Source organism: Phascolarctos cinereus, unplaced genomic scaffold, assembly GCF_003287225.1.
Source record: "Phascolarctos cinereus isolate Bilbo 61053 unplaced genomic scaffold, phaCin_HiC Scaffold_9;HRSCAF=440, whole genome shotgun sequence".
NCBI classification, from domain to species: domain Eukaryota; kingdom Metazoa; phylum Chordata; class Mammalia; order Diprotodontia; family Phascolarctidae; genus Phascolarctos; species Phascolarctos cinereus.
In genome coordinates, this window is record NW_027556402.1 from 34191119 (window position 1) to 34206251 (window position 15133).

General features: G+C 44.4%; 1 protein-coding gene across 1 annotated transcript in view; it reads right to left on the reverse strand.

Moving 5' to 3' along the window:
• METAP1 (methionyl aminopeptidase 1) overlaps positions 1-13071 on the reverse strand; it is a 68072-nt gene extending 55001 nt beyond the window's left edge. Inside the window, exon 1 of the mRNA XM_021008376.2 lies at positions 12879-13071. Coding sequence (XP_020864035.1) covers positions 12879-12992 — 114 coding nt within the window. The 5' untranslated portion in view covers positions 12993-13071. The remainder of the gene's footprint in view (positions 1-12878) is intronic.
• Between the last annotated feature and the right edge of the window lie 2062 nt (positions 13072-15133).

Genomic DNA, 15133 nt, shown 5'->3' on the forward strand with positions numbered 1-15133 from the left:
GATGTCAATGCTTATTGTTTGCTTACTATGAAAAAAGAACAACCTGATTTAGTAAAGCCAATGAAACCTCAAAGTCTCTCAAGATGTCACTGTTGCATTCATACAAATTAGGGAGGAATCCTTTAGCGATCTAACAGAGATAACCTAGTTCAACTACTCTCAGATCATTAATATCAAATGAGGCGTAACACAAAGAGATGTATACTCTCCACAGGTGTCTGCTACAATCACAGGAGAGCCAACGCAAAGTCCAAATCAAGAGATTCCCTATAGATGATGCTTGCTGGGAGATGACATGCTGCCTGCACCAAGCCCCAGGAAACCGCATAGCTTCTTAGAGGAGAACCATTATCACTCTAAAGAGTTTGATCCAATTGTCCCACCCAGCAAAAATCCAGTAGAATGCCTACTGTCTGGACTATGATATGCAGTTAGATAGATGTATATACTCATCCATCTCTGTGTGTATATATATGTACACATGTACATATATACATAAGTAATTATCTTGGACAGGCACAAGTGGACAATCAGTTGGTCCAGAATTGAGCAAAAGGAAGAGACTGCCAGGCTGCCTTTGGGAACTTGCAAAGTTCTTTAATGACCTCCCAAACTTGTCCTTGAAAGAAAGGCTTAACTTATTAACACCAACATTCTCTCAGTAGTGTTGAATGACTGTGAGACATGAAGCACTCCAAATTCTGGAGAATGGAAAACAAGTATCACCCACAAGGCAACAAATTGGTGCACGGTGGGGGAAGGGGAAGCAGGATGCAACTCACTATATGTGGGCAGGGAACTATGGAGAGGTGGTATTAAGGATGTCATTAAAGACAAATATGAGTGAAAACGAAGATGGGCAGCCCTTGTGCTCCACTGATATCCTGGCAATGTCAAGCAAAGCAAGGAACATCTCTAGCATACGAAGTAGATTCTCTGGAACTTTGGGGAGGACAAGAATGGGCAGCACAGATAGGTAGGTTGCAATCTGCATCACAGTAAAGAATACACATATCCCTGGGATCACTGATCCTTCTGAGTACCATGGGCTGGGAAAACTAATAACCAACCTTATGAGAACTATGTTGTTTATTATTATTATTTTTTGTTGGCAATTTGGGTTAAGTGACTTGCCCAAAGTCACACAGCTAGTGAGCGTCCTCCTGACTCCAGGAGAAGTGCTCTATCCACTTCGTCATCTAGCTGCCCCCGAGAACTATGTTTAGAAAAAAATAAGCAGGCTTTGGTGAAGTATGTAAGCTTTGTCACATTTTGTTTTCTTGTTTCCTATTCCTGTTTGGCCAGATAAATGATGTCTTGGTGACTGATATCCAAGCATGAGGTGAACCTGGACAGAGCTACTAGAACAAGGAGATACATAAGATAACACATCCACAAAGGAAGACTAACGAAAGCTGTGGTGTAAGGCTGTGACTCTTCCACAAGGGAACAGAGTTTCAGGTAAAATGATTTGTTTCAAAAGAATTTGTATTTCATAACATGTTTCAAATAGCATTTTTGTTTTTATCATGAGTTTTGCTTTACTAATTTCCTGAGTCCTGCTGCTCATGCCTCATTATGGTATGAAATTGATCTTTGGTTCTTATGCTGGCAAAGCAGAACCTCTACATCAGAGTCTGACCAGAGTGGTCTGGACACACCTGACTCACACTGGTCTACACCCGCCTGTCCTAAGCTCAGGAAGTCAGCCTTCTGGTGAGGAGGCTTGGGAATATTTTTTAACCACCAAAACCCACAAAGACAATCTACTATGACATAAAGGAATTTACAATCTATCAGTAAAAGAAGTATTGATGAAATAAATCATAAGGGCCCTGAAGTACTGAATTTCTGAAGTTAGACCTTAAGAATACATGGGGCTCAACAATTTTTCTATAGGGACACATTTCAAACTTTTTTAAACGGACATAGTGGGGAAAATGTGATTTGAAACACAAAAATTCACTTTATAGCCAACTTCCCTAGCACACAGTAGGAACTTAATAAATGCTTATTGACTGGCTGAAAGAAGACATTTTCTGTAAAGTAAGGCACACTTATGTTGGTGACTTGAAAAAAAAATTCATAAAAACCAGATTTCTATCCAGCAAATTTTTTTCTTCATACAATTCAGTCAATACATCGGGGGAAATACATATTTTGGCCTAATTAAAAGAAGAAGAATCTTGTTGCAGCGCTTCTATAACTAAAAAAGGCTCTGTCTTCCCTGCATTATCATTGTTGTTGTTGTTCAGTCAAGTCTGACCCTTTGTGACCACATCTGGGGTTTTCTTGGCAAAGACCCTGGAGTGGTTTGCCATTTCCTTCTCCAGCTGATTTTACAGATGAGGAAACTGAGGTAGCAGGGTTAACTGGCTTGCCCAGGGTCACACAGCTACTAAGTGTCTAAGATGGAATTTGAATTCAGGTCAGAATAGAGATTCACAGACCCATTCAATAAATAATTGGAGCTCCAACAGAGAATCCTTAAATAATGCAACCTGAAATATTTGGTCAGGAGAAAAGGGCAGATTATCTTTACAAAGAAGGTGGTTTCTGAACAGAATATAGAAGACTAGGTGAGGGTGGGAAGTGAAGGCAATTCTATAATTCAGTTAACTGATGTTAAAGTGTGTATGCACAGAGGATGCTACGGTTAAAAATAGGTTCCAAAACCATGAGATGCCTCCTAAATTTCGATAATCACTAAGAAACAAATGTGATTGGTATAAAACTATAGACAAGTACAATGTGTTCCAGACAGCCAATATCTGTAAAAGGTTAAAAGAATTATTAATTATTTAAATTTGGAGATTTGGTTATGACATTCTAGTTAACATTAAAATAGTGATGAAGAAAACTTAAGGTTTTTTAGCTCCCCAAATGGCCCATTTCCTGTTCTTTATCTCCCACTAGGCCTTGTGAAGAACACTAGATCTGTTATCAGAAAACCTGTGTTCTCTGAATCTTAGCTCTGCCACCTTCCAATCACAAACTCTATGAGCATCAACTTTCTCATCTACACAATGAGATTAAAATTTTTAAACAGTTTTTGCTATAGGAGTTTAGAGAGGGGAGATTATTTTAGGTTTTTTGGTCTGAAAAGGCTTTACAGAGGAGGTGGTTTTTTGCACTGGGTATTGAAAAGCAGGAAGTATCGAAGGAGAAGGAAGAGGATGAACACTAGACCTCCGCAGATGAAGAACGAAGAGGCCAAGTCACGGTTGAGGCAAATGCCCTATACCTCACTACCATTACTATTATTCAGACAGTAGAGGTTCAGTGGGAAAGGGAGTGTTTGTTCAGGGCCACCCAAGCATGCTGACCATCTCAGGGAAGGCTGAGACTTGCAAAGTCTAGGGGAACACATGTTGAACTCTGTGGGCAAGTGGAATTCACTGGATCATCAAAGGGATGGATGCCCAGATGACAAACCAAATTCTCAGAGAAGGTGACAAGACTCATAGAATGCTTTATATATCACTGACCTCACTAAATAACAAACTGACCTTCCTGAAGCACAGGTCTGATTACGTCTTCTCCTCATAGTCAATAAACTTAAATGGCTCCCTATATAAAATCTTCTAACTTCAAAAACCCTTCCTCACCTGGTTCTTTCTACCTTTGCAGTCTTCTTATACCTTACTCCCTTCCCGCATACACACAAACTCTGCAGTCTAGTGACACTGGTACCCTTGCTGTTCTTGAACACGATAGTCCATCTCTCAACTCCATGCATTTTCACTGGCTGTCCCCCATGCCTGGAATTCTCTCCTTCCTCCCGTCCACATCCTAGCTTCCCTCATGTCCCAGCTAAAATCCCATCATTTCCAAGAAGTCTTTCCTGATCCCCCTTAATACCAGTGCTTCTCCTCTTCGATTCTTTGCAGTGTATCCTGGGTATAAAAGTGTGGCCTTCTCCATCACACCCCAGAATCCTCATCATCCTACAAGACTGACTCATCCTTGGTACTCACATTTCATCAGCATCCTGTGCCTTTCTGACTGGAGCAGGAGGCCCAATATAGTCATCTCCTTATTTCCCACCAGCTGCACGGCTTCCTCCTCTCCTGTTCAGCTTCTTCTTCAGTGGTATCTTCCGCCATTTGATTGTAAGGCCCTCAAGGGCAGGAATTGTCCTTCTCTTTATTTGTATTGTATCCTCAGTGCTTTGCATGGTGTCTAACACATCCTAGGCACTTAATAAATGTTTATTGATTGTATATCAAGATACTGTATACCTTTTTTTGTATATCACTGCGCTGTCTCCCCAATTAGACTGTGAGCTCCTAGAGAGCAGAGACTGTATTTGCCTTTCTTTGTATGTCCAGCACTTAGCACTGTGCTTAGCACACAGTAGGCCCTTAATACATGCTTGGTGACTTGTCCCTAAATAAAGGCTATCCTACACTCAAAGGAAAGAAAGCTGTTTTTATCATTAATGAAAAGATCCTACTTTCTCCAAAATTCTTCTACATCTTTCTATTAGCATGACAGGATATGTGTAATATTACGATGGAATACATATAGCATACATATTCTATATTCTATATATTCTCTATTAGTATAATAATAAAGGCTATCCTATACTCAAAGGAAAGAAAGTTGTTTTTATCATTAATGAAAAGATCCTACTTTCTCCAAAATTCTTCTACATCTTTCTATTAGCATGACAGGATATATGTAATATTAGGATGGAATATATATAGCATACATATTCTATATTCTACATATTCTCTATTAGTATAATAACAGGCATAAAATAAGCCCTGCTTGTTCTTCTCTATCTCTTTTCTGCCATCTTTCCAACAGTCTAGAAGACACCTACATCAACATCTAAAACACAATTATGTTGAACTCAGCTCATCAAAGCCCCAAAGAGACTCTTCATAGCTAACCCAAGGTAATGCCACTGACCCATCAGTTGGGCAGGCTGGATGCTGTTCGTAGCATGCAAATGTTTTACGATCATCGTTGGAGCTTCAGATCGCATTACCTCATCCAAAAGGCAAGTTCTTTACCCCCTGGTATTCAATTCTGTTTCCAGGATCCAGACAGCTGTGTGGCCTACTGTCATATCAGACCTCACTGAATTAAGCCAGGCTAAGTGGAAATGCCATAAATCTCTGCCTATTGATGACATAAATTTGCCAATTCAAAGGAAAAGATTCACCTCTTCCTTTCAAAAGCATAATTCAGTATTAATTACACCCACTTCTATTCTGTCATGGTCTCATGGGGCCCTGTACAAATAATCATGAGCCACACTAGGTCTGGGAAGTTCAGTTAAAAGATTAGTTGAGAAAACTGAAGCTGGAAGGATATTGGCAAATCCATCCCTCACTGTCTGGACAGATTCATGAATTTCATTTTAATGAACATTGATCTGTGGCTATTTTTCATTACATAGACTTCTTTTCATCATAACAGACAAATTGCTCCACATAATAGGCATATACATACTTAGAGAAATAGATACAATGCATAATGTAAGCAGAAAATGACACTTACTAAATATGACTAAAATTACTTAGTTACTAAAATAACGCTACTTAGTCTGCTGCTAACTAGTCTGCCTGATGCCCCATGAAATGACAGAACCTTCTGTGCCTCGATACTTTTCTGGTTTTACCCTGCTCTTTGGAGTTATATTCTCCTTCACCTTGGCAGCACACTGACTCATTCTGCCTTCCCAACACTCACACCCTTGTTTCTTCCTTTCAGTAAATAGTTATATTCAGTAATTGATTGAGGAAAACTATTTTAGCATATCTGGGTGAAAAAGGAATGCCTTTATAATGTTAGCATATATATAACCTTTAAGGTTTGCAAAGCATTTTGCATATTATCTCATTTGATCCTCACAACAACCCTGTTAAGTAGGAATTATTATGCCCAAGGCTGAGAGAGGTTAAGTGACTTGCCCAAGGCCACACAGCTAGTAAGTGATTGAGGCAGGATTTGAACTCAGGTCTTCCTAGCTCCACTTGGGGGCCCCCCCAAGCTGCCTCTTTGTAAATGGGGTGGGGTGGGGTGTGACCTCCCAATATCATATGACTGACAGATAAAATCAGTATACTAATATTGTTGGGTTTTCAGAGAAAAATTTTGACCAACCAAATTTTTGTACTGCAGCAACAAAGCCAATGAACACCAACCCTTTGTTCAAGTGAGCTCCATCTACCGCAAAACCTAGCTGAAATTACTCCACCATTTTCCCCAAAAAAGTGAATGGAGATAGGCTTTCATTATAGACTTTTACCTTATGGAGTTTCTGTAGAATGGGTTTTGCCTATAGAGCAAGGAATGGGCATAGATCCAAAGAAGAGTGACCATTACTATAAAGAGATGAGATATGTTCTAGAAAGATCTGGTGCAGAAATCAAGGGGAGATAAATGGCTTGGAAACAGTCTTCAGGGTAGAAATCACTGTCTTTAAGTAGTTAAAAGGCTGTGCAAGGAGACATTAGATTTTTCCTCCAGCTCAAGAGAACAGCATGGCTTAGCAGGAAGAGTGGTGGATCTGAAGTTGGGGAGGCCAGGTTTGAAGTTCTGCTCTAGTCCCTGGCTCACTGTGTGACCTTAGGTCACTTCATCGCCCTGGGCTTCAGTTTCCTTCTCTGCAAAATGATCAGTCAGTTGGACTGGATCAAAGGCTGTCAAACTCATGCCCCCCAGGCCTAACCAGATTAAAATGCATTTGGAATGTTTAACAAAATGAACACATAACACAAATAGATCGTGTTCATTTACAATGCTCTAGTCAATGTGCAGCTGGCAGGAATCATTTCTATGAGTTTGACAGCACTGCTGACGACCCTTTTAGCTTTCAATCTCGGACATTACAACCCTATATAACAGAGAGGCAGATTTGGACTTTAATACAACAGGAAAACTTCCCTACTGATAAGAGGAGGGTCCCAGCACAGGAAGTCTTCTGCACAAACTGGATGTCTGTCCATGGTCAGAAGCATCCTGAGCCTGGATTTCTTCTCAGGGGCAGGTTATATTAGATGTTCTCCAACATCTCTTCTCACATTGAGTTAATGAGAAGGATATCAGCCTTTTTCTACCATTCTTCTGGTCTTCCATATTTGAAACCTACTCTTTACTCCTCTCCCTCCTAATTCTTCTCCGGATGTGCCAAGTCTTCACAGGAAATCTCTTCTCATAGTCACTGCCCGATTTTAGGATCTTCCCATCCTTATCTCTAGTTAGTCTCTTCCTACTCCAGTCTACACCCCCTCCATGTTATCAGGCTGACTTTTTTTCCCCGTTGGGTCATTTTCCTGCCTAAAGAAATTACAGCAGCTTACTACTACTGCCAAATCTAAACATGTCAACCTAACAGGAAAAGCTCTCTATTTCCACTAACAGGTACCAAGTTCTTTACTGATCCTTGCCTCCTTGGAATCAAGTCCAGCTGTTTATTCTACAATACAGTTGTTATTCTACTATTCTACAAAACATTTGCTGTTCTGTGTGGAATTTCCCCACACCAAGGAAATACATACATGTTGCTTCCCACCTCCATTCCTTCCAAGGGAAATACCTTCTTACCTTCTCTCTATTAAAACATATATACCTCATTTTCAAAATCATGAGAAGCTAGGTGGCAGAGTGGACAGAGCTCCAGGCCTGAAGTCAGGAAGACGCGAGTTCAAATTCAGCCTCAGACTCTTACTAGTTGTGTGTCCCTGGGCAAGTTACTTACCCTGTCTGCCTCAGTTTCCTCATCTGTAAAATGAGGTGGAGAAGGAAACAGCAAACCACTCAAGTATCTTTGCCAAGAGAACCCCAAATGGGCCCACAAAGAGTTGGACATGACTGAAAATGACTGAACAACAATAACATCAAAATCTTGTGTATAATCTACCGCCTCAAAAAAGGACACCTCATCTGTGCTTGGCTGACAGGCAAGTCACTTAAGTGTTCTGGGCTGCAGTTTCCTCATCTGTAAAATGGGAATAATAATAGTAACGGCATTGTGTACAGCAGGGGGTAGAGAGAAGTACTTTGTAAACCATAAATATACAAATGTAAACTATTACTATCATATGCTACCCTGACTTGTTACTTATGTATACATTGTGCTGAGCTTAATAACAAGCCCTGTCTCTCATGCCTTTGTGTATCCCCAGCACCTGCAGCCCTGTTGCAGGAGGTGCTCATTAAATGTTGTCAGCCTCCTCCTGCCCCCCAGTCAACAATGAGTGATCTACATGAATGCATTTAGGACTTATAACAAGGAAACAGAGGTTTTCAATAAAAGTTGTTCCAAGAAGGGCTTAGTTGATGCTGCCAAATTAATACCTTAGGGGAAAATGCCCAGCTTAGTGCAGTACGGCATGATGCTTCTTGTACACAGGGCAGACTTTACAGAAAACAAAGACAGAATAAAAAGATTAGTAATTGTAGAGCCTGGGACCCTATCTATTAAGTGTGAACAAGAATACTTCTCCCTACTATGCAGGAGAACCAGAAAGAGGAGGGAAAAGACAGGGTCTAACACAAAGGTGTGAGGGGTTTTTTTGTTTGCTTTATAATCCATTCTAAAATAAAACTTTTCAAATAATGAATGATATTCATGTGTAGGAATATGGGGCTGAAATGTACTGAATTCTCAATAAAGCATTCCTTTTAGCATTGAAATGAATCATAAAGGGCTGTGCTATTGTTATCAGGAACTCCTCACTGAGAAGCAGTACAGCTAAGAGCTGGTCTGAGCCAGGAAGACCTCGGTTCAAGTCTCATATTGGTTACATGCTAGCTAGGTGAGAGTACCATCAAATTCCCAGCCACCCTTACACCTTGGAAGTCATCCTCAACTGTCTCTCAATTCCCCCAGTCCCTGCCTCTTACATAAGGCCTATAGTCTCTACCTTGCTAACATGTCTTTCCTTTTTCTCCTGACACAGATGACACCCTGGACGATGACATCCAGGCCCTCATCGTGACTGGATCACTGCAAGAGGCTGGTGGTTGGTTTTCTTACTCTACCCTTTCCAATCCAAACTTCACTCAACTATCAAATTGGCCTTCCTAAAATGCAGGTCAGACCCTATCACCCCTCCTCGTCTCCCCTCCACCCCAATACACTCTAATGGGTCCCTATCATCTCCAGGTTCAAATATCAAATCCCCATAACATTGCACTTTCTTGGCTTTCCGGTTTTCTTGTACCTCACAGACCACCATTTACTCTGTGCTCCAGTGATACGGACCATCTCGCTCCATCTCCTGACTCCAGGAATTCTCAATGGTTGTCCTCCATGCCTGGAGCTCCCTCCCTCCTCAGGGCCTCCTCCCTGCTTCCTTCAAGTCTCAACTAAATCCTCCCTTTCTGAAAAATCCTTTCCTGGTCCCCTTTGATGCTAGTGCTCTGCTCTGCTGATTATCTCCAACTGATTCTGCATACATCTGTTTTGTACAGTCCTTTGCATGCTGTCTCCTCCAGTAGACTGAACTCCATCCTCAAGAGCAAGGGGCAAGAAATTCTATCTTTCTTTGAATCCTCAGCGCTTAGCATAATGCCTGGTACACAGTAGTTGTTTAATAAATGTTTGATGACTGAGTTCAGCAGGCAACTCGTGACAAAGACGGTGCTGACCGGCACTGGAAGAGGGAATTCCCTTCACTGATGAAATCACAGATCCAATTTTTAAAAAGCCTCATTAATAAATAAAAATCCAAAGCAGTCAGGACGGTCCTGTCTTCTTTCCCCTAATAGTCAGGCCCTGAGTGTTTCATCTAAATAGGGCTTATTCTGCCCCAATGGCAATGAAAATATCTAAAAGTGTGCCACAGAATGATAAATATTAAGGGAAAAAAACTGGTCTAGACCTGAGGGTGTTAAACGTTTTCCAGAGTAATTTTGGCAGCATGAACTACTTCCATGACCTATAACTACCCCCCATTCACTCACAGCCAATAAGTAATTCACGAGAATTAGAGGCTGGCTTTGAATGCATTCTAAGGGCAAGATAAAGATGCCCCACTCCCTACTCAATTTGCCTCCCTTCTCCTATCTCTATTCTCACTCTGGTGACAGGATGGGGCTACCTAAAGAGATTTTTCACTTAGTTCCTGGTTCTCATTTATACTCAGGATAAGTGAGGTTACCCTATCATTGAATTCCAAGTAATCAAAGTGTTACTATATCAAGTACTATAGGAGAAGGGGGGGAGGGGCTGCATGTCATCTGAGTTGGCATCTTAAAGGAAGCTCTGTATACAGGGCGGTCTAGTGGAAAACGTGTTAGATTTAGATTCACAAGTCTTGGGTTCTAATCTTGGTTGTGCTACTCACTACTTAGTGTAACCTTAGACAAGTCATTAACTCTACCAATAGTTATATTAGAAAAATGCCCGGGCATTATGAAAAGTTTTGACCTCAAGATCACCCAGAAAAGGGTCTTAGAAATCCTCAAACTACACTTTGAGAACTGCTGGAATAAATGATCTGTAAAGTCCCTTTCAACTCAAAATCTTATGACATCACCTAAATAAATGGGTTATAATTTTTGGATAGAGAGGGGGCCTTAGGTGAAGGGAAGAGCATAAACAAAAGCACAGAGGTGGAAAAACCTAAGACATGCTGGGACTTCTATTCCACAGTCAATGGGGAACCACTCAGAGTCTGAAGAGGGCAATGATAATCACGAAAGCTCTGCTTTAGGATGATCAAAATGGTTGCTGTGTGCAGAGAGACCAGAAGTAGAGAGATAACAAATGTCTGAACCAGGGTGGTTTCAATTTAATTCAACAAACCCTTACTAAACCGTGGACTCTAAAAGACTCAGGAAGTCAGGGATATCAGCAGCAGTATCAAAAAAGTACTAAAAAAAAATCACATGTGAAGCTTCCCCCCCAATTTCAAATCAGTATGTTGGAAAAAACCTTACATAATTTTCCAAACACTTTAAATATATTTCCATAGTCCTCAGTTATTAACTGCTTAGTTATATTCATATCATAGGATCACTAACCTAGAGAGCTGGAAGGGATCTTAGAGAATATTCCTTGATACCTGTGGGGAACAACACTGTTTTAAGGGGTGTCAGGCAACACATATATGCATAGTATCTATGAGACTATGATCATTCATATATATATATATATACATATATATATATATATCACACACATGTTTGCAAGATATATATATGAGTGTATATATGTGTGTGTATATATGTGTGTATATATATGAATGATCACAGTACCATAGAAGGAACTCATACGAACCTATCTTGATCCTCAGATAGTTTTCAGGGTGTCCGTGTTTTTAAAGGGCGTCAGACTGTGTTTGTATGTGATCATAGTGTTATTGGTTCAGAGCTGGAAAGGACCCTAAAGATCATGAAACCCCACCATTTCACAAATGAGAAAAGGAAGGCCCAAAGGGGCCGGGTGACTTGCTCATAGTCATGTAGCTGCCACCTTGTCAGGGGCTGGAATTGCCAGGCTCCAAGGCCACCTCTTTAAAGTTTCCTTGTTGTTCAGTTGTCGTATGACCCCTTGACCATAGCACGCCAGGCCCGTCTGTCCTCCACCATACATACTGTCCATGGGGTTTTCTTGGCAAATATACTGGGGTGCTGGCCATTTCTCTGTCCAGTGGATCCCCTGCTGTCAGAACTCTCTACTATGCCTGTCTATCTTGGGAAATCCCGAGTGGCACAGGTCACAGTTTCACTGCGATAAGGGCTAGGGCTAACGCTTTGCACTTCTTCTCAAGAAACTTTCAATTGTAATAGAAATTCGAAGTTAGGAATTCTGTCAATATTTTGGGTCCCAAGAATAAAAAATCGTGTGCGGTAGCTGAAAGCCAAAGCTGAAAGTCAAGAAGACCTGGGTTCAAGTCTTAACCTCGGAGCCTCCCATGCTGAGCGGTTGTCTATCTGCACTGGTAGAGAGTACTTCCCCTCAAGGAATTTCGAGAGCTCGAGAAATCACTCTTCCGGTCCCCAAAAAAGTGTTAACACTAGGTGCAGAATTCTTCGACAAGTCACAGGAGCACAAGTGCAGGAGCCGGGCGGAATGACATCACTGGGTGCTGGCATCTCCTCAGAGGCACAACTTGCTAAAAGACACCAGCACCCATTATATAAGCCCTGACCGGCCCATGCTCGGTCGGAGGGAAACTCTTGTGACAGAGCAAGGTGACTCACGCACTTAGCTCCTTACACTGAAATTCACAGCTTTTGCGTGCAACACGCGGCTTCCTCACACCCTCCCCATTTTTTTCCCTTAAAGTTGATCCAAACTTCAAAGAAGAGAGTGCGGGGTTGGAAGTCCTGCCCGAGCAGGACGCGCCCGGGCCTCAGTCTGCCCGTCGGTAAAATGTGTGCGTGAGGGTGGGGGGGTCCGCCGTCCTCCCCAGGCCCCCGGGCAGAGCTCGGGCCGGAATTCCCATCCCCACTTCCTGCGCTTCCCGGCGGCCGGGCCCCCTCGCCCGCAGCTAACTTTGGCCGGAGCAGGGACCGAGCGCCCCGCCGCCGCCCGTCCGGCCCAAGCGCTCCGGGGAGCCCCGCGGCGGCGGACCGACCCTTCCCTCCCTCCCTACCTCCAGCCTCCCCGGGAAAGGCCCCCCCACCCCCGCCCGCCCGCCCGGAGCCGGCAGCCACGTGACCTGGGGCGGGGGCCGCCCGAGGGTCCGGGCTCCGCGAGCTCCAGCCGCGGGGTGGGGGTGGGGAGGGGGCCCCGCCGCACAAGGTCTGCGGCTGCTGCGCGCGCACGCCCCTCGCCTGGGCCACGCGCGCTCCCTCCCCCACGCCCCTCTGGCCCCGGGCCTCGCCTCCTCGGGCCAGGGTCCGGGCCGCCCGCCCTCTGGGAGCCGGGGTGCGGGGCTCCGGGCCGGGCCGGCGCGCGCGGGGCTGACCTGAGAACAGAAGTAGGAGCCCTGGATGCCCAGCTTGATGCAGGTGGGGCACTGCAGCTTGGCCTCGCTGCTGCAGCCCGCCGTCTCGCACACCCGGCTCTCCACGGCCGCCATGCTGCTGCCACTTGGGCCACAGGAGCTCCGCGCTGCCGCCGCGGCCGCCGCGGAGCCGAGCCTCAGCCGAGCCCGAGGACGGAGGAGGAGGGACCGGTGGGGGGCGGGGCGGGGCGGGACCTAAGCCGTAGCCTCTGCCGAGCTGAAGGAGGGGCCGGCGGGGGGCGGGGCGGAGCCGGAGCCTCCGGCGAGCCGGAGGCGGGGGAGGAGGCGGAGCCCAGATGGGGGGGCGGGGCGGGGCGCGAGCCACCACCTCAGGCTAGCCGAGAGGGTGGGAGGGGGCGGGGAAGAAGGAGGGGCTCGAGCCGAAAGAGGGAGGAGCCGGAGAGGGGCGGAGCCGGAGCCTCTGGCGAGCGGGGGAGGGGGCGGGGAAGGAGGAGGAGCCCGACGATGAGCCCAGGCGCCTGTAGGCCACGCCCACATAGGCACCGCCCCGGCCCGCCCCTTGCCCCTCCCCTCCTCCTGGGCGAACCCGGGCCGCCCTAGGCTACCTGCCCAGGGATCTGCCCCGCCCCGGAAGGGCTGCTCACGAGCAGCCGGGCGCATGTAAGCACGTGTTTGTGTGCCCCCCCATGTTGGGGGAGGGGAGGCAGGCGAGAGGGTGGTTCCGCGCTTACTGTGTACCAGCGCCCGGGGATCCCGAGAAAGACAAAGGACAAACGAGACCTACCTTCAAGGAGCTCTGTCTAACGAGGGAAGACCACGTGCAAATTTATTAAGCTCCAACTATGTGCCAAACGCTGGGGAGACAGAGAAAGGCCAAAGTTCCTGCTCAGGAAGAGTTCACAATCTAATGGAAAAGACATTAAGCGCCTACTGTGTGTCAGGCAGGGCTCTTATCACTAGGGGTACATACCAGCTCAAATCGGAGTAGTCTTAAGGAAGTCACTAGATTACCTTGTAGAAGGTGGGATCTTAAATGAGAACCTGAAAGTCAGGTGGCAGAAATGTAAAGGGAGGGAGTCCCAGGCAGGGGGAACAGCCAGGACAAAAGCCCAGAGCTGGGAGATGGAGTATCTTGTGTAAGAACAGCAAGGAGACCGAGCATCTTTGGTTTTTTTGCACTGGACTTCTTTCCCACTTTTGTCTTTTTATTTTTGATGTGAACTTATGATTATATTGTCTTTCAAGTCAACAAGCATTTATTAAGCACCAACTATGTTCCAGAGACTGTACTAAGTCCTCCTGCTGCTGAGAAAATTCTTTCTATCCATGCTTAATGTTCTTCAATCTAATAGACTTAAAAATTTGCCGGGGATATCAGCTAAGTGACTTACCTAAGATCACACAGCCATATGTGTCAGAGGCAAGACTTAAAGACAAATGTTCCTGATTCCCAGGCCAACTATCCACTTTTTGCATCCACTATACAAAAACTTTCTTTTCTTGACATCTGGCTCAACCCATGTTTAAGAAAAAAGGGGGGGGAAAGATTGCTGTAGTTATGAGGCTTTTAAAATGTTTCATTTCTACCTCCTCCTTTCTAACCCACAAGTACCACCCTGGTTCAATCCCTCACAATCTCCAATCACTTAGGGATTTAATAATGATATTCAGCATTTATATAGTGCATTACAAATATTATCTCCTTTTATCCCTTAATCTAGTAGCTCCCTATTTCCTTTCATTCTACATACCACTGCCAAATTAATCTTCCTTCAGCACTGAGCTGTTCATGCTCCCCCCTGTCTTCAAACCCTTTGATGTCTCTGCATTTTTTAAAATGCATTTTAGTGTAAATCTTTAATTTCATCAAGGTGGAGGACTCCATGTAAGGAAACAAAGGAGATTTGCAATACTTCTGTAATTTGTAAAGAGTTGCTTAGGGCACTTGGTCATGGTCGTGCAGCTAGAGGCATGATTGAGTCTTCGACTCCATCTACCCCATTGTTCCATATTGCCTCTCTAGCTATGCATTACTATCAAATTAAGTCCAAACCTAGCTCCTTCACAATCTAATCTCAAACTACTTTTATAGACACAAGGTCTCCTCTCTTCTCCCCTATATTCCAGCCAAACTGAATTGATCACCAAAAATATCTTGTATTTTCCTGCTTCTGCCCTTTCATGTTGTTTCTTCTGCCAGGAATGTGTTCCCCCTACCTTTTTTTTTTTTTAATAATGCCTCATTTTTTCCCCAA